The sequence below is a fragment of the Ambystoma mexicanum genome, chromosome 3p (genome assembly GCF_040938575.1).
Source record: "Ambystoma mexicanum isolate Mex_15411 chromosome 3p, UKY_AmexF1_1, whole genome shotgun sequence".
NCBI classification, from domain to species: domain Eukaryota; kingdom Metazoa; phylum Chordata; class Amphibia; order Caudata; family Ambystomatidae; genus Ambystoma; species Ambystoma mexicanum.
The window spans coordinates 1,001,697,448-1,001,717,093 of NC_090925.1; the positions used below are offsets into that span (position 1 = coordinate 1,001,697,448).

The following is a 19,646-nucleotide window of genomic DNA, read 5'->3' on the forward strand; positions in this document are numbered from 1 at the left end:
AAAGGAGTTTGAGAGAGGCTGGCCACAGATATATGTTGCTCTACCCGGCCAAACTGAAAGTGTTCCACAAGAACAAAACCCTGATTTTTGAGATTTTGGAGGATGATATGGACTGGCTGGTTATGCAAGGTCGCCCCCAGGAGCCGGGGATACAGACAGGAGCTACGGAAGATAAGTAACACGCAGCTGGGTCGTCTTTGGTGACACAGCACAAGACACTGGGACTAGAGTATAGTACTAAATAAAGCCTGTGGGGAATGTGTGGAATGAAATGCATGCTTGCAAGACCCGCTAAAAGCAAACAAGTAGGAGCTCCTGGGAGACACCCCTTGAACCGCATAGCATTACGCCTAGTTAGGTCACTGTTAGCCCGGTGACGCCCCGCGGGGTCCTAGTCCTCGGTTTCAGAGAAAGGACCAGACGCGGGTGGGCCTGAGATCCAGGGATGGAGCTGGGCATTTGTTGGGGTTGGTTAGGGAGGGGGGAGGAGGGGGTTGTGTGCAGTGGGGTAGGGTTGGGAAAAGGGGGTGGGGGGAGTTGTTGAGGTTGGGAGGGTTAAGAGTCGGAAAACGGGCCATCTAGGAAGACATTAGAGGGAGTGGGGAAGAGAAGGATACCAAGTCAATAGGATTGGGTAATCTCAGAATCGTGACCTGGAATGTGCGAGGCTTCAATAGTTACTTAAAACGTAATAAGGTGATGATGTACCTAAAGAGGATGTGGATTGACATAGCTCAGCTACAGGAGACCCAGCTCACCAAGGAGAAGTTGGAGGTTGTTAGGAGAAAATGGAAGGGCAACGTCATAGGGGCCACATACTCGGCATATGCAAGAGGGGTGATTACATGGGTGGCACCGCATGTGCCGTTTCAGTTGCTGAGATCAACGACGGACCCAGAAGGTAGAATGGTGGTGGTGGTGGGCTCCTGGAGAACAAAGAAGTGAACATTATACATTTGTATGTCCCCAACCATGTTACAGCGGCATATTTTAGGTCCTTGTATAGTAAAATCAGCCCCCTGGCGGGTGGCACAATGGTGTGGGGAGGGGACTTCAATTGCACCCTGAACCCCAGCATAGACAGGTCAGATGATAAGTCAGAAAAGCTGCGCCAGCAGCTAAGGCGCTGAGGATGCTGTTGATAGACCTTGGCCTAGAGGATGTGTGGAGACGGCTACAACCAAAGGAAAGGCAATACTCGCATTATGCAGCGCCACATGACCTACATACGAGGCTGGACTGTGTGTTTGCCGCCGCCGCCGAGATAGTGGGAGAAATGGTGGGCGCGGAATACAAGGCCAGGGTACTTTCCGATCATTCGCCCTTGATCATAGAGTGGCGACACCAACCCCCCAGAGCGCGAATCCCGATGTGGAGACTCCGAGCCGAGGCCCTACAGGATGCAGGATTCCGAGGACTTGAGGGAGGCCATTGAGGAATATTTTGAACTCAACACGGGCAGCGTACACTCTGTAGGAACAGTATGGGAGGCATTTAAGGTGGTGGTGCATGGGGTTGCTATATCAAAATCCAAAGGGCTCCTAGGGGGTATTGACGGGAACTGCAGGAAACAGAAAGAGAGCTAGAGGGCCTGATACAAAGTGAGGGGACCACCCGAGAGGACAGCGCCAAGATAAGAGACTTGCTGGTGGCCTGTAGTGAACTCTGGGACAGATCATGCAAGCTTAATTATAAAAAATATACAGAGAGGCAACATGACGGGGGAGATAAGCCAGGTAGATTACTGGCCTGGTTATACAAAAATGAGACACCCCCGCCAGGTGATCAGAGAGGTCAGGGACGCTGAAGGTATTATCTGCAATACCCAGGAAGGGGTAAACGAGGAGTTCCTCAAGTATTACAAACAATTATACGAGGACGCAGGTGAAGATATGAGTCAAGAAATACTGGCAACAATAGATGGCATAGGGCTGCCCACCTTGGATGACCTAGAACGCGCAGATCTGGAGGCCCCCCATCTCCTCAGACGAACTTGAGGCGGTGATCCAACAGTTGCCCACAAGCAAAGCGCCCGGGTCGAATGGGCTACATAGCGAGTTTTATAAACCATATAAGCAGGAGCTAATCCAGCTGCTGCTGGTCATGTTCAATGAAGCTTACGAGCGAGGGGAACTGGCGGCATCCCTCCGTGAGGCAGTGATCATCCCGCTCCTTAAACCGGGCAAGCTGGACGTGGAGTGTGGGTCTTACAGGCCCTTGTCTATGCTTAATCAGGATAGCAAAATACTCACGGCAGTGCTGGCTAACAGACTTAGAAGGGTGATTGGCAAGTTGATACACCCGGACCCAACAGGCTAGGTTCCCGGTAGAAATATCACAGACAACCATAGGAGGATGCACCACATCATTGCTCAAACCGAGGAAGACCCGGGTGAGCTGGCTATCGTGTCGCTGGACGCGGTTAAAGCCTTTGATTCAGTGCGATGGCCATGGTTGATGGCATCCCTGAAAGGATACGGGATGGGACTGGGATACATCAGGTGGGTCCAGATGTTATACAGCTCCCCGGTTGCCAGAGTTAAAACAGGAACTACAATTTCAGATAAATGGCAACTCAGTAGGGGGACCAGACAGGGATGTCCCTGGTCGCCCATGTTGTATATTCTGGCATTAGAGCCGCTGGCAATTTGCCTGAGGCAACAATATGGGGAGGTGGGGATTCGCACAACGGGAGGCACACACCTGATATCACTCTATGCAGACGATATGCTCCTCTACTTGCGCTACCCGGAGGAGAATCTGCAATATGTGCTGGAGGTGATGGATAGTTACGCCACCCTCTCGGGCATATCGGTGAACCCTGAGAAGTCTAGTCTGTTCCCCTTGGGAAGGTACAGGAATACCCCATTAGAGAGGCTACCCGTCCTGCAGATACCCTGGCAGACAGACATTCAGATATCTGGGCGTAAACATCTACCATAGGATAGAGACAGAGCACAAACATAACACGGAGAAAGAAATTGAGGGAATTAAAAATAGCATGGCGTTCTGGTCTAGATTACCCCTGGCTATGATGGGAAGAGCAGCGCTGCTCAAAATGGTGGTTTTGCCCAGACTCTTGCATTTTCTTGTGAATGTCCCGTACCTGATACCCAGACGCTTTTTTGTGAGACTTCATGGCATATGCAGGGGCTTCATATGGAGCAACTCCAGGAACAGGGTGGCCCTGTGTAAACTACAGAACACATGTGATAAGGGGGGCATAAACCTGCCGAATTTTGAATTGTATTACTTGGCGGGACAGCTGTTGTATGTGGCTAGGTGGTTGTCTGCAGAGGGCTCGGCAGAAGCCAGGCTTTTGCAAGGTGATTCAGCTCCATACTTTATAAGAGAGACAGTGTGGTTGCATAAAACTAAAATAGCGGGGATGGGGAGACTATTGGAGTTAGGCTGGGAAGTTTGGTGCAGAGCATGGAGAACGGTGGGCGACCCAGATCCGCTTTCTCAGCAAGTCCCGCTGGTGGTGCTATGCGGGGAAGACTCCCAAATGTTCAAAGGGGTCCGCAGATACTGGGAACCGGTGGGCCTAGCTACCCTTGGAGATATATGGCAGGAGGGGGAGGCATTGGAATTTCAGAGGCTGCAGGAGGAGACAGGGGTGCATAGAGGCCAGTACATTACTTATGCCAGGCTCATGAAACGGGCGAGGGAGAGGTGGCCTGAGACTGTGTTAGTGGAAGAACCTGATGCCACCCTGGAAATGATGTATGATGTCTCGGAGGTTGGGCATGAAATATCTAGGATATATGAGCTCCTGAGTGCGAAGGCAGGGAAGAAGCTGCTCCAACTGAGGCATGACTGGGAGGAGGAGGTAGGAGAACCCATGACAGCTGGACAGTGGGATAGAGCTCAAAGGTACCATAAAAAGGTGTCCGGGAATGCAAGACTCCAGCAGATCCAGTTGTATGTCACCCACAGAGCTTATTTGACCCCCGGAAGAATAGCCATGTTTGGAGGCTCGGCTTTACAGAAATGCCCCAGGTGCAAGGAGGAGGAGGCAGGGCTGCTGCACATGTTCTGGGCTTGCCCTGAGGTGCAGAGATTCTGGGAAGAAATAAAGACGAGAATGGCCAGTGGGGGAGTGGTGCTTGACGTGAGGTCTGCATGGGCGTGCATGCTTGGGAGTTTTCCCAGGCCACATAATTCAAAGCATATCAGCAAGATGAAGGACATGGCCTATATTTTGGCCAAGCGCAGAAGAGAGATGTGCTGGAAAGCAGCCCATAGGCCTACGGTGGAGATATGGTGGGCAGACCTCTTGAAATGGGCGGAAGCAGAAACTGCGGTATGGTATGAAGCTGTCACTAGGGGGGGAGGAGATGAGGAAGTGGGCCCCTTGATAGCCTGGAGGCAATTGGTGACCTCAATGGCAAATCCTCACCAGGTCACTCATGAAGCGGAAGACTCAGAAGAATTGACTAGCACTGAGATACCTGAGAACGCTCATGCAGATGGCACGGATGAAACGACTCGAGTTTGTGGGGAGGGAGGGGAGAGGACGGAGGATGACATTGTATAATGTGATGTCTTGATATTGACTTTGAACGTCCTAAATGGTTGTATGTTCGGTGTGTTTGTTCAAAATAATAAAAACTGTTTAAAAAAAAAAAAGTGGTTCTGGGGCTGCGGGTGTGTCCCCCGCAGTCGCAATGCCAAGATTGTGCCATTGCACAATGGATGTGATATCCACGTGATCACTGTGCGCCTGCATTTTTGTATTCAGAATTTCCGTTTGTGATATTTTCAGGCATGCAGTGATCCACTAGGAATAGCTTAAATGCACTTCCAAGCTGTGGTGGGTCCCTGAACCCTGGTTGGCAGCTCTGATTTCCTTCTACCAGGTACTGCGATGAAGAATCACTTGGATGCGATTCCAAGCTGTGGTGTCACATACAGACTTGGTTTACTCGCCTGCCAAGTACTGCACTCAAGTATATCAATCACGGTTCTCTTTGCGATTCCTGCATTTTACACACAGGCTTGATTTCCTTTGTTTGCGGGTCTCAGACTCGCAATGGGGGTTTGCCAGTACCCTGCTAGACTTGTTTTACTGGTCTGCCAAGTATTTGTATCTCAGTTGGGCTTTCTGAATGTCTTTCGGCCTCCAACAGGGTGCCACACCCATTTGTGTGGCTTCTTAGGCTTTCTTGCCCCGTCGAGTTGTTTGACACACCACAGGGCCCCTGGCACCTCCCCGTCCCATAGGCGTACCTTATTTCGTTGTCCGTGATATGGCCCAGCAGGAGCAGAGAGTGCCCTTCAGGAGCAGAGAGTGCCCTTCAGGACGGCATAGTTGTGGAAACATCAGCCGCAGAAGATGGCACAAACTCCACTTCAGTGTTTATGTGGGTGCAGTCGTCACCGGAGAACACAACTCCCTGTTCAAGCTCCGACTAACTGGAGGTTTGCAAAATGCCCTCTGGTGGAAGTATAGTAGGACCATGAACAACAGGATGGAAATACGGGGCTAGCGTAAACAGTGGATGAGTATGGACAGGGGAAGTAGTGCAGAAAGCGCAGAAGCTGAATCTCCAGGTCGAGAGATGCAATACAGCCATCAACCATGAGGCATGCACTTTTGCTGTAGGCGAGGCGGTCACAATTTTGACAGACTGATGAAGTTCAGCGCACTATAGCAGTCGTTGACAAAGTCGTAGTTGTAATCGTCATTGACTGGATCAACAACAAGGTCAACAACGGAACAGAGGAATTGGTCCGTTTGAGTCGACGACGGCATCAACCGGGTAGGCATGGATGAGTGCTTCTTAGCAGATGGCAAGAGCAGTCAGTAGTAGATGCCAATGGGCGTAGACACAGCAGATTCAGTGGGCGAAATAGTTGCCCTGGGACCGCAGTCAAAGATCTTACGCCCAACAATGAACAAGCAATAAAAAATATCTAAAAAGTTAGGCCATTTTACTGCTCTTTTTGGTCAACTTGATAACCCCAATTTGGGTCTTTAAGCTACAAAAACTTATATTGCCGACAGAGGTCATCCGTTGGACTAAACAAAATTATATAATATTAAGAGGATGAAAAGAATAACACTCAGACAGACTCGTGTTTTTTTAACCAATTTTCTCTATTCCCTTCTCATTACTGTCCGTCAATTGGGGTTCAATTTTAAATTTAGGCCAGATTCTCAAAGATTTGCACTGAATTAAATCGGGAGATTCCTGTCAGCATCACTGATTCGCACCCACTACCTCCTACCTGATTCACAAAGTCTAAAAAGGGAAGCGAATCTCAAAGATGCTCCAGGCATATCCAGACGTCATACGAATGATATTTACAAACTATTGCTCAAGGGCATCTCAGATATGCTCCATGCATCTCCAGTTTTGAGCTATGAGAAAAGGGTATAAAGTAGCTGGTACAGATTTCAGATGCACATGGGAATCTCCTGTATGGCTCCATCTCGCCATGTCTTCCACTGGCTTCCAGTAGCTTTAGTAGTTAAAATTAAACTTCTGGGATTGCACCCCATGGCCGTTCACCTGGCACATTCAGCCATATTGGCCTACTCCCTGGCAGTTCTAGAAAAGACTGGCAGCAGGGATAAGCATGAGCTACCCTGAATAGCACAAATGTTAAAAGCTGTGGTACAGTCTCATGTACATCCATGACTCTTGCATTTAGAGCTCCCTACTCTTGATTATCAGTAAGTAAGCATGCAAAACTCACTTTTGTAGACTGTCACAGTGATCAGCACCATGAGATGGTTTGCTTTTTAGTTTGTGCTACTTATATGGCAACCAATGGTGACAAATCCAAGGAAGGAGACTACTAGAAGGAGCAATTTGGGTAGCATGTACAAGTCATACATGGATCCCAGTACTGATCAACCAGTCAATGCATAACAACTTTTCTTAGCAAAGTGGAATACTCCCAATCAACCAGTACATGGTGAACAATGCACTGCATGTGAATCTAAAAAAAGATGAACAAGCTTGAAAATACCACTACTCGTTCAGAATTTCAGTTCCTCTTGCTCATGCATTATATTTGCAAAGTAAATGCTCAGTTTCATGGTACGGCTAGATAACAATTTGAATCACACATTCTGTATTTAATGGCGTTATATATAACTCATACCACACTTCATATCAAGAAGAAACCAAAAACATGCTCCATATTCTTTTTGAGGCAGAAGTATGAACACTTAACTAAAGAAGATGCTCAAGGAAAAGAAAAAAAGAAGAATTTGAGCTGTTCCCAGACAAGGATGCTTTTTAGGATTCCCCCAACCCCAAAAGTTGCTCTGCAATTGGCATGCACCCCTATGCTATGTCCACACCTCTTTGGGAAGTAAAGTGCTATCTCGTCAGAAGTCAGCGTGGATATGTCATCAAGGTAGATATCGGAGGGTCCAAGATGCTGACTTCTCTTCAGAGAACCTGTATGGGAAACAAGAAAGTTAAAAACACAACAAAAAAAAAGAAATTGACATGGACTGCAATGTTCTGTCAGAAAGAGAAGAGGTGCAAGTTGCAACATGTATTATGTAAGCAGAAACAAAACTGAATTTGGGAGCCAAACTGGGGTTCCAACAAATTAACTACATTTAATAGCAGGACACTGAATTAATGAAGGTAATGTCAGAGGAAAGTGTTTGCATAGGATAAGGGAACCAGAAAGCAGGGGATGCTCCTTCACAATGGGTGGTGCCTTCCTACGCACCCACACATTATGGAGCAGCAGTAAGCCAAAGCAGGAAGCGAAACGCATACAGGAGCATTGGTTCTATCTGTAGGAAACCGTAGCTGCACACATGCCCAAAGGGTCCTACCAGGCTGGGTCATACAGCTCTCCCACCAGGCAGTGTGAATTGGGTGTTCTGGCAGAAATACTGCATAAAGAGGGACATTCCTATGCCCCCTGCACACAGAGTGATTGATTAGAAGCATCAGTGCATTACATATTCATGTGCAATGTCTACATGCCAGAGTTCCAATACCCGATATGCCCAAAACCTCTGGATGCTTGCACGATTGGCATTTGGAGGTCTGGAGGTAAGCACAGGGGCCAGGTGGAGAAAAGCAGTTCAAAAGAAAAGCACAAGAGGGAGAGAAGGAAGAAAGAGCGAGAGAGGCACTCAAGTGATTTCTTGTGCGCACAGAGAGCATTCAAGAGAGATTGCATGAGAGCAAGAGAGCGTGCACGCAGGGCAATACAACACTGCGGTCACCCTTCGGCACAGGTTTCACGATGACTTGTTACAGAAGTAAAGCTGGTATATATTGTGGGGATATACATCACGAAAACATGTTCTACAAGGCAATTCTGGCATACAGCATAAGCACATGCATAACATGTGATTTAAAGAACAATGCTGACAAAGTGTGGGCAAAGCGATCAGGCAAGTTTGTTACAAAATGTCTGCATCTATGGAATTCTTGTGTGTGTTGCACTACAGAACAGTTTGCGAAATTGCGCATTTTTTTACCCCACTTTTTGCCCAAATTGACTCTTACAAATTCATTATTTTACTACTTATTTTTAGAAGTTCTTTTGGGTAGATCCTCCCACAAACACCAGTGGTTTGGGAGCGCTGGCCCCGATTCAGGAAAAATAGGTTTGCCACTTCATTTCTATAGAGTCCTCAGTTTCTACTGCTGGAATGAGCAAAAACACTGGACTGAAAATGAGGGGTGCTGTCCAGATACAACTCTCCACTTCCAGGATTCTATGCTTTCTATTCTTTGCCCCACTACACTCCTCACCTTTTCTGGTCTGTTCCGGCTTCAATTCCGTACTGCTATGGTCATGGGCAGGTTTTGAGTTTTCGGTTTCTCCAACAAGGCTCTCAGGCTTCTCCGCCTGCAAGGGAGGCTCCTCTATGTGAAATACAAGTTTAAACATTTCTTCAACATTCTGTCCTGCTTCACCTCCCTCTCCTGCGATTAATGGATCTGGCTCTTCTCTCTGCTCCCCCTCCAGAGTTTGCTGAGTCACAAGTACATTCTCATCTACTAGATCCTGTGGGGATTTCTCTCCAATCTGGGGTTGGGGGCTTGTCCTGTCCATGAATATTGGCTCCGGCCGGCAGAGCAGGGGAGGGCTTCCAGATTTTGGAGAGTCAGCTGGACTATAGGGGTCGGATGAGTCATCAGTAATTGCATGGAAGTGGGTGGATTCACAGGGTTGAATGGATGTGACGGTCGTGCTTGGTGTAGCTACAAAGTTGCTTGAGCCAGTAGTTGTAGTCGTAGGGCTGCTCCTTGCTGAGTTTGGGGGTTCCGATCTTTCAGCCTTTGAAACCTTTGAAAAATTTAAAAGGAAACACATCAGTCTAGTGATTTACTTTTATTACTTCAGTTTTCTGGATGAACTTGGAAAATAGATCAGATAGGTTATTTTTTTTATTTTTTTAAGTTTTTTTAAGTACAGTGGTTACGTTTTTAAACACGATAACGTATACAGTTCTATCTTTTAGAAGTATTTTTACTTGTAGGTTTGGTATTTTGTGCTGGTGGAACCAGGACACTAATACAATTAATGTTAGTGCAGCAAAAGTGCTCACTAAATTCTAAAATTGGCTAAATGTCTGGGAATTAAGTGGAGCTCATCTGGCATGAGAACGTAATTGAGGGTTTAGATTTCTCAGGGTCACTGGTTAGTTGTGATGTGTATTCATCACAGATTAGAATGTTAGCGGAGTGCGTGATGAGCGTTTGCACTGAGGAGCATAACGTTTTCATTGTAGCATTAATCACAGTGTTTACTCTGTTTACCATTGGAGGCCGACTGCTGCAAGCGGAATCAGCACACAAAAGCACTGTTCCATAGCGGAATGGGGCAGAGTGTGTGCTGAGTGTTTGGCGGACTGTGGCTATAGCTGTGGCCAATGAACCTCTGACGGAATACACCCAATTAATCACCCACCAGCAGATTACAGAGAATTACCATCACAGTAGGAAAGTACAATCATTGTGACGATTTCACCCACAGTGAGGTTGACTGCCACTGGCTCCTGCACATGGCGACAAGGGAAATTGAGAGGTCAGTCAGCAACTCCAGCTTCAGCGCAGGAAGTCGCAGAGGTAAGACAATGCAACAAATCATTAGGCAAGAACCCTCAATCTACATTAGAAACTGCCACAATTGCAAATGAAATACAGATTCTTGAACCAGCTGTCCCGTCCACTTTAGATCCGAGCGACAAATCAAATTCCCACAAATGACTGTCAAGCCCCAGACGAGCCAATGCAAACTGCTTCATTACCTCTCCCATTCTCAACATCTAAACCAGAGAAAGTGTGAAACCAGTCGAAATAGAGCAAAGACAGACTAAAGGAAATCAAACCCCTCATACCGCCTTCACTCCAAGAGCAAACATAAATGCAACCTGGGTCAACAAACAACATGCAATTTCACTGACCTCAAATATGAGCCCAATGAGGAACACAACGATACAAATCATTAATAAGGAAATAACACTGAAAAGTCAACATGCCCCTGATCAGCTACGCATACCCGATAAGGGATACTGAGAAAACGGTGCTATTCTTCGAATTGGAAGATTGCCCATTTCTAGAAGAGGTATTCATTCACGAGACCAGAATCACCAGAATACCAGTTTTTTAAAGCTGGAACCCAATTAGAGAACCTAGTAAGTAAACCTATTGCAGAGAACAAGAAGTTAACTAATATTTCAGCACAACACGCTAATCTGGCGGCGTGTTTGTCCAGGCACATTGCAGAAATTAAAATTTAACACCACAAAAAAACTTAGCGAATCTCGAAATACTGATCCAGTAACAAATAATCTACTGAGTTGTCAAACTAGAGAAGATGTGAACAGTAGGACAGATACCACGATCTGATCACAACCAGATAAACATGTGACACTAGAACCTAGACAAAGTAAAGAAAATCACAAAGAGCATAAGATTCAATACCAGGAACATAATTTGTGAGACATTACCCAGACCGACACAACGGACAAACTCGGACACAGGAACTTTCGAGCTCCACTCCCAGTATTTCATATAGCCTGGACTCTCATACAAGTGAAGTGAGGGAATTGGATTCCCAATACAACAAACGCGACTCAGATCTTGGAACCAACTGCAGCGCAAATGCAAGCAAATCGAATGCGTGCCATGAACATAGTACTGAATCCATTCACTAAACTTTTTGAAGGATGAACGAAATCATCAAAGACAAAGCAACTCAGGTGGCTTTGATCCACACTCAATTAATATTTTTGAAGTCGTTCACAGTTACCGACTAAAGAAGCCGAAGCATCTGTCCAATGGCAAGCCAGATTGTGTGACATAGCTAGAGGATTATCAAATGATGAAAGCATCATGCTGGATGCCATCCTTGAATCCATAAAATGGCTAAGAAGCACACAAAGACATGAGCAGATATTGTCATTTTCTACTAAATCACAAATGCAGAATCAAACTACTTATTGGGCACAACAACCAAGACAAAAGATCAACCAAAGGAAAGGAATTCAGATGTACGGACAGAAAAAAACACTTCCAATCAAGCTCATGAGCACCCAATAGACCCTTAATGCCGACCGCACAGCCCAAATCGTTGTAGGGCAACCGTTGGAAGTTTCCTCTTCAGCAGCGACACAACAAACCTCAACGGGTGATGCAATTGTACAAAAGGAAACCATACATACAACTCAAGAAACAACCAATACATTGCGATCTTCAACCAGGTGAAACGAAAACGGCAATCCTCAACAAGAACAAACTTACAACCATCCAAAAAAAACAAAAATCAAAAGGTTTAGAATAAAATCAAATCTGAATCAAACGGGTCGCATACCTTTATAAGAAACCTGCTGACTCCACTGAGCGCACCAAACCGAACCACCCAAAACAGAAATGTCAAAACAAAAAGAGATATCCCTAACAAAAGCACATTGCCAGGAGTTGAGACTAGAGAGAAATCACCAAACAGTGAAGATAACGACAACGTGAACGATGAAGAAAATCTCAGATTTAGTGGCATTAATGGATTTAACAACATACTCCAGAACCCATTCAGAACTGGATTCCGAAAACCAACGTGTAGTGACAAAACCACTGGATCCCAAAAAGAAACCAAATTACATCAATATCTGCCATAATGGATACATTGTGCCCCCTAATGACTCAAACTTACATCTCCCAAGGAAGAAGTTACTTACCTGTAACTATTGTTCTCCAGAATGGGTCTGGCATGGATTCACATGCTCATAAATATTCCTAGTCAGGTTGGGAATCCCCAGTAAAAGAAAAAACAGTTTCACTTACAAACACTATTTCTCCTCTAAACCAATCACTGTAGTCTGGGTCATACTGCATCCCCACCAAAGACAGTCCTCTCCCTAAGCCCCTCCTCTGGCAGCCATCTTCATATTTGGTAAGCATGTAAAGTGGCAGTATGACCAAGAAGAGCTGCAGAGGGGCAGGAGTGAGGGTTTGCATGTTAATCCATGCCAGAGAACAATAGTCTAAAAAAAATGTTTCATTAGTTCCAACTCGATAACCATACAGTATAGCAGCAAGTATACATTCCAATTCACATATACAGTTTGTTTCCCCCCCCACGTACCTCACCCTCCTCAGCCTACCCCATGCCTCAGCCTTCCACAACCTCTCCTATGGGCCTCCCTCCTCTCCCCCCGAAGAGCTGTCTTCTTCCGGACTTGCCTGGTCAGACCCAGACAGTCTAGCTACTATTTGCTTCCAGGCTATCAATGTGTCCACTTCTTCCTTCCCACCTCTGTTTGCTGCTTCATTCCACACCATTTATGACAATCATGCCACCAGGCTTCTACTTTTGGTCTTCTACTTGCTTTCCAACTCATTGCTATCCTGCATTTAGCAAGTATGTACGCCAGGTCTTTGAGTTTACTCGCGTGTTTCGGTTTACGTGGCCTAGGGAACCCCCCCTAACATGCATGCCAACAGGTAGTTCAAACCCAAATGTATCTCCTTCCCCGCCATGAGGTGGGCCATCTCCCCCCAGAATCTCCTCATTTCAGGGCATGCCCAGAACATATGTACCATTCCTGCGTTCACCTCCCCACATTTCGGACATGTCTGTTTTCCCGCATTTTTAAAATTGGCATCTTCTTAGGGGTCATGTATGCTCTGTGGGTAACACATAGATGAATCTGTTGCAATCTCACGTTCCTTGATACTTTCTTGTGGTATCCCTCTACCCTTACCCACAGCCCGTCTCCCATTGATTCCCCAGCCTCCTCCTCCCAATCTCGTCTCGTCTGGATTACCTCCTTCCCCACCTTAGACATCAACAGTTCGTATATTCGGGAGACCTCATGACCTCCATCTGACACATCGTAAAATGTTCTATGGCATTGTCGGGTCAGCACTGTCTCTGACCATGTACCCCTTATCTTCACCAGCTTAGCCTATGATGTATTGTACTCGGTGTAAACCTGTGTCTTCAACCAGTATCAAACTCTACCGCCTTCCCGTCTTGCCACACATCCCCGAGGGTTGCTATACCAATCGGTTCCCATTGCCTTCTGATAATCCTCCTCATTTGCTCATCCATCCCCTCCAGTGCCACCAGCGGCATCTGTGGGGAGCGCAGAAGTGGGTTCCCCATTACCTGACAGGCTCTTCGCAACATTTTCCAACCCAGGTCCAACAATCTTGTCCCTTCTCCCCGCTGCGATATTGGTGTTACACTCACCTGGTATCCACGGGGACGCCACCCAGCTGTGGGGACTCTGGTATCCTTCTCAGCCACTTCCAGGTATGATCAGCGAGAAGTTCTGCCTTGTTATGGGTTTTGGCGTGCTCTCCCTCCTGCCTTCTTGGCAGGGGCGCGTGGTCCTTTGTGGGCGAGTGCGATCTAGTTACTTCACTGATGCAGGCCCTTTAGAGTCTTTCCGGTAGGTCTTATTACTCTTATACTTGTATGCCTTTCTTGGATTTAAGTAATGTCCTTTCTCTCTCCTTAGGTCGCAGAAGTTCGTTGTGGAACGTTGGCTGAGCCGGGACTCGCCGGCAAGTGATGGTGCTTCGAGAGCACCTTGGTGCGGTAAGTAGGCGCTGTGCGCAGCGCTATGATGCCTTGTCTTTGCTAACCTGTTGTCTTTTGTTACCGTAGTTTGCGGTGCTCACCCGGAGCCAGAAGTCCCAAGGCGATGCTGGTCGATGGGCGACTTGTGAGGTAAGCTGCCGGCACAATTGTAAAATGTCCAATGTCCCGTTTCTCTCCTTTTTGCAGATCCGTCGGTCCGGAAGGCTTGCTGTTCCTTGGATGCTGTTTGCAGGAGCGGAGGGCAGCTAGCGGTGAAATCACAGGTAAGCTGCTGCTATGAACGATGTCCTTTTGTTTTTCAGATGCTGTTCTTCCGAGGTTCGCAGGTGCAGCTGAACACGATGAGCGTCACGTTGCAGGATTGCAAAGTAACGCGAAGCGTGTCCTTCAAGTCGGGTGTGGTTTAAATAGCTTCAGAAAAGTAGTCCAGGTAAAGTAGTTCCTAGGCTACCACACCCAAAACACTATACCGCATAGCTTGGTTCCAAGAGAAACAAGCTATGTGGGTGCCTCCATGTTGGCTGGCACTGGAAATAAAGTAGTCCCAAAACACAAGTCCTCACGAAGTATGAGCCTGGCGCCAACGGCGCCAGGACTGGCCCCAAGAGGGCTTCAGCAAAGGATGCCCGAGTCTGTTTGAGACCCGATCCAAGGCCCCCCCTGGCCCATGGGGTGGCCAGTGTTTTTTTATATTGGTTGTGACAGCACTCCCCACCCCCCCCTCAGGCCCCTCTCACAGTGTTCCTTGTGTCCGGCCCAGGCTTAGTTGGGAAGTTTCGATGGTATTTTTTGATCAGACGTAGTGCATTAATGTTCCCACAAGGTTCCCAGGACCTATCTTGGGGTCCAAATCCTTTCCAATCCACTAGATAGTAAAGCTTGCCCCTTGAGTACTTGGAGTCCAAGATGCTTCTGACTTCGAATTCTGGTTCCCCGTCAATAAGTATGGGTTTTGGTGGTGTCCCAATCCGTGTACCAGGCTGCATCAGTTTTAGAAGGGACGTGGGATACCGGATGGATTTGCAGGTTAGCTGGTAAATCGAATTTGACGGCCCCCGGATTAATAATTGCTTTGATGGTGTAAGGCCCCAAGTACCTGGGTTGAAAGGTCCGGGTTCCTTTAATAGGTACAAATTTGGCGGCCAATCAGACCTTGTCTCCTACCTGATAGTCAGGGGCCTTTTTCCGGTGTTGATCGGCAAATTGCTTTGGTTTTTCTTTGCCGTGAGTAAGATGTTCTTTGGCACTTCTGAAAGCTTGAGTGATGCTGGTGTGAAGAGTTTTTACTGCTGGCATTTCCAAACTGGTTGGGAGATCCAGCTCTGAGGTACGTGGATGTCTACAACAAAGGGTATAAAAGGGTTTTTGTCCAGTACTTCAATGCAAGGAATTATTATATGCGTACTCGGCTATCCAAAGTAAATCTTTCCAGTCTCTTAGTTCCTGATGCAACATGCACCGAAGGTATTGTTCGAGGGTCTGATTGGTCCTCTTGGTTTAACCGTCTGTTTGAGGGTGATGGCTAGTTGATGGCCGGATGTCAATTTGTGCCATTGCGCAACACTTTTTCCAGAAGTTGGAGACAAACTGACTACCTCGATTGGAGATCAGGACTGATGGAAAGCCATGTAGTTTGACAATACTATTCAGGAACACTTTGGCTAGTGTAGATACGTCAGGGAGCCCCTTGAGTGGAATAAAATGTGCCATTTTTGAGAATATGTCCACGACTACAAGGATGGTGTTAAACCCTTGGCTGGGAGGTAGGTCAGTGATGAAGTCGAGGGAAAGAGTGTGCCATGGAGTGGGAGGAATGTCCAAAGGTTGCAGAAGAACGGATGGTTTTTGTTTTTGCGACTTGTTTTGCGCACAGACTCCGCAGGAACCATTAATTCAGAAAATAAGTAGTACACTCTGCTTTCAACAGTTTGGACTCCGGTGTTGGATCCTCCGATAACCACCTTGCTACGTATTGCAATTGGTTAGCCAGATAGTATACCTCAGAATTGGGCAGTTTAATGATCCCTTGTTCATATTACCCCCATACTCATTTACCCCCACCTTCTCTTTCCGCACTTCCCTTAAATCTCTCCTCCTCCATTCTCCGCCTTGAAACCCCTACCCCCTTCTGCATCCCCCTCCCTCCTTTTTCTTTCCCCTTGACTATCTCCCTAACTCCCCACTCTCACCCTTCCCCCTCCTACTCACCACCACCCCCCTACCCAGTCCTACTCCACTATTCTCCCTATCTCCTTCAGTTAATTTTGTTGACTGATTCATATTGTAATTTTGCTTCTACCATTATATTGTTTGTTTTCATGTATTAAGTTGTTCAACTGTACAGCACTTTGGTGTAAAGCACTCTATAAATCAATAAATACAAATGCAAATACAAATATGGGTTCTGTAGCTTCCATAATGCATATTCCTGGAATTGTGCCATATGAACACCCTACATATGCTCTGAACTCTAGCAAAGAATCGCTTGGATATCATATATGGTATGTTCATGAAGTAGTGTACTATCCTGGGCAGTACCACCATCTTTAACAGTGCCACTCTCCCCATCATGGTCAAGGGGAGCTTGACCCAAAATATCATGCTATTTTCAATTTTAGACACAGCCTTCTCTGTGTTTTGCTTGTGTTCAGCTTTGACACTGTGGTATACATCTATCCCCAAGTCACTGAACGTCTCAGTTTCCCACTTTATCTGTAATACCGGCAGTTGTATTCCCACATACATACTGAGGGGGAATATGCTAGATTTTTGGGGTTAACTTATGCCAGACAACATTGCACATCGCTCCATAACCTCCAAAATATACTGAAGGTTTTCCTCAGGATACTTCAAATACAGCAGCATATCATCTGCATACATCGATTTGAGATGTTGCCCTCCCTTCATGCTGATCCCAACTTCTCCACATTTCTGCCTCAAGTATATCGCCGGGGGTTCAAGTGCTAAAATAAAAAGCATCGGGGACAACGGGCATCCTTGTCTAGTGCCTCTGCCAAGTTGCCACTGTTCTGATATGGTTGCTCCCGTTCTGACTCGAGCCGACGGGTTGCTGTATAGCAGTTGGACCCACTTCAAATATGCGGGCCCAATACCATATTCCTTTAAAACAGCCATTAACCAGGGCCATTTGACTGAGTCGAAGGCCTTCACTGCATCCAATGAGATTATTGCTACATCTTGGGAGCCCCCGTCTGCATGCTCTATAACGTGATGGAGCATCCTAAGGTTGTCCGATATACCCCTGCGCGGTACATATCCTGTCTGGTCAGGATGTATGAGTTTATTTCAACAACATTTATCAAAGGGATATTATAAGAGCCAGTCATAAGGCAGGTTTGAGAAGAGGAATATGGTTCTTTACTTTTAAGACTTCCATTATTATACAACTTCCTCTTAGGCTTTTGGGAATTGGGAATTTCTAACTGCATGCATTTCTTGTGTCATAACAAGATGTTTGTTACTTTTACAACCACAAGGTTCATGACTGAATTCATTCACATTCAGATGGGACTTTGTGGATACTAGCACTAGATTGCAACAAGCCATTACATACTGTGATATTGGTTGGATGTCCTCTCGAAAAGAGCTTAAATGCTGCGTCTTATCCCATAGGTATCCTTCACTCTACTGATCCTTTTCTCCTCCTGGGAGATCCTCCCGCAATACACCACCCCCAAGGTCAGGATCAGGAAGCTTCTGCCTTTCCCTGGCCACGCGTGAGGATACTTTAGTTAGGGTTTCAGTGAGGGATATATAGGATTCATCACACTCACCAGTGAAGAAGGGCTTGTAGACCAACGCATTCACGATACAGCAGCACAGGACCCGGTCCATCGATTCTTGGTCGTGGTGATGAAACAACAAACACTGGATGGGAACTTGCAGCAGCAGTCGACAGAAAAGGCTCTCAAAGGAATCGTCAGTGCTTCTTGCGGTTCCGATTTTGGTGCCCTTTTCAATGCATCAGATTAAAGACACTGATTGGATTTGCCTGGCTATTTTGGTTCCGGCACTCTGATGAGGGAACTTCAAGGAGTGGAATCGTGTCTCTGGAGGTCCAGCAGGAGTCCATCAAAGTTACAGCGAGATTTGTTCTTTGGGAGACCATGCAAAACACTCAGGCTCGAGGTCCCAGGGTATTGGTGGTTTGCAGACCAAGAAGGTCACAACTCGTCGTGGGATGGCTTAAAATGCAGGCTGTCTCAAGACTGATGATCTCCACAGTCTCTGGGTAAGGGTCGTCTTTGGGACTTCCCTGTTTAATCAAAGAAGGGGTCAGCACAGGCAGCGGCTACACAGCAGGCATTTCCAGTTGCTGCTAGTAACTACAGCAGTCTTCTCCTCTTCTTCATCATCCGTGTTTGATTTGTCTTCAGCTCCACGATCTAGGCCAGATATACAGGAACCCACATACAACCTCTGCAAACTCTCCCTGCAGTTTACAGAAAGGGGCTGGTTGCTGTCCAATTAGGACAGCCTGCCCCCCCATTGGGGGCTGGATTCTCTCAGGCATGCCAGCAGACAAAGGAGAGAGGAGTTTCAACTCCTCCTTCACTTCCTCTCTTCACAGAACCGCTCGACCCTTGGCGGGCTACACAAAGGGTTCCTACAGAAGACAAAAGTTCAACCAGGACCTCCCACATCAAGGATGGCAGAAAAGACAAGCATACTAAAAATGGCAACAACAAAAAGAAAAACCACCATTCTGGCAGAATGGTGACCCTTTTATGCATTACTATGGCTGTAACTACAGCTTTCAAGTAAAACTAGCACAAAAGTCCGCAAAGTATGTCCACTGCCACCAGCCATAATATTAAGCCTGTCACTGTAACAGAAATGCTACAGGAGCAGTGAGAAAGGGGATACCATGCATCTCCCCACCACTCCACAGAAGGTGGGGGGTGCTGGTCTCACAATCTAAAATGTAAAGGAAATGAAATTCCCTCTATACCCTTGAGAACATGTGTTCTGCAAGGTAAGACGATAGAAAATAAAAAGGGAAGGCCAAGGGGCAACCCAACAACACTGCCCAGTAAGTGCTGTGTGCTGCAACAATAAAATGTATATGCCCAAAAAGCTTTGGGAAAGTATACAATCAAAAATAACCTATGTAAAATCAGAAAAATGACACCAATAAAAAGAGTGAGGAAAAAGGTTCTGAATCAGCCAGGAACATAGAAAAAGAATCCACAAGTCTAGCAAAAAGTGCTGGGGGTCTCGCATGTGATGGCAATTTGGCATATAAATGAAAATCTAACCCAACAAAATCCACCACTAGCTAATGCCATATACCTACGTGCATTTAGCCTAATTGTTTAAGGTAGCCATATTTTTGCACGGCTAGCCCATTTTCTCCCCTCGCACACATCAGAATCGTAACTTAGCGGAAGGCACTGGCTCATTCCACACATCCTGCACTCACATAACACAAACACTACTGCACAACACCTCTGCAATTAGATTGAAGCTTCCTTTAATGACAAAAAAAAATCGAACTGTAGCTTCTCACAAAATTCTCGATCTCCTTAAACAGATCCCACCCCCGTTTAGTTCATAGTTTAGCTCAGCAATGCCTATCC

General features: G+C 46.5%; 1 protein-coding gene across 3 annotated transcripts in view; it reads right to left on the reverse strand.

The window, feature by feature from the left end:
- The window catches only part of LPIN3 (lipin 3), a 679,959-nt gene that overhangs the window by 414,278 nt on the left and 246,035 nt on the right, over positions 1 to 19,646 (reverse strand). For all 3 annotated transcript variants that reach the window (XM_069652299.1, XM_069652298.1, XM_069652300.1), the window contains exons 7-8: positions 8,745 to 9,282; positions 7,319 to 7,418 (exon numbers count right to left, since the gene is read on the reverse strand). In XM_069652299.1, coding sequence (XP_069508400.1) covers positions 7,319 to 7,418; positions 8,745 to 9,282 — 638 coding nt within the window. The remainder of the gene's footprint in view (positions 1 to 7,318; positions 7,419 to 8,744; positions 9,283 to 19,646) is intronic.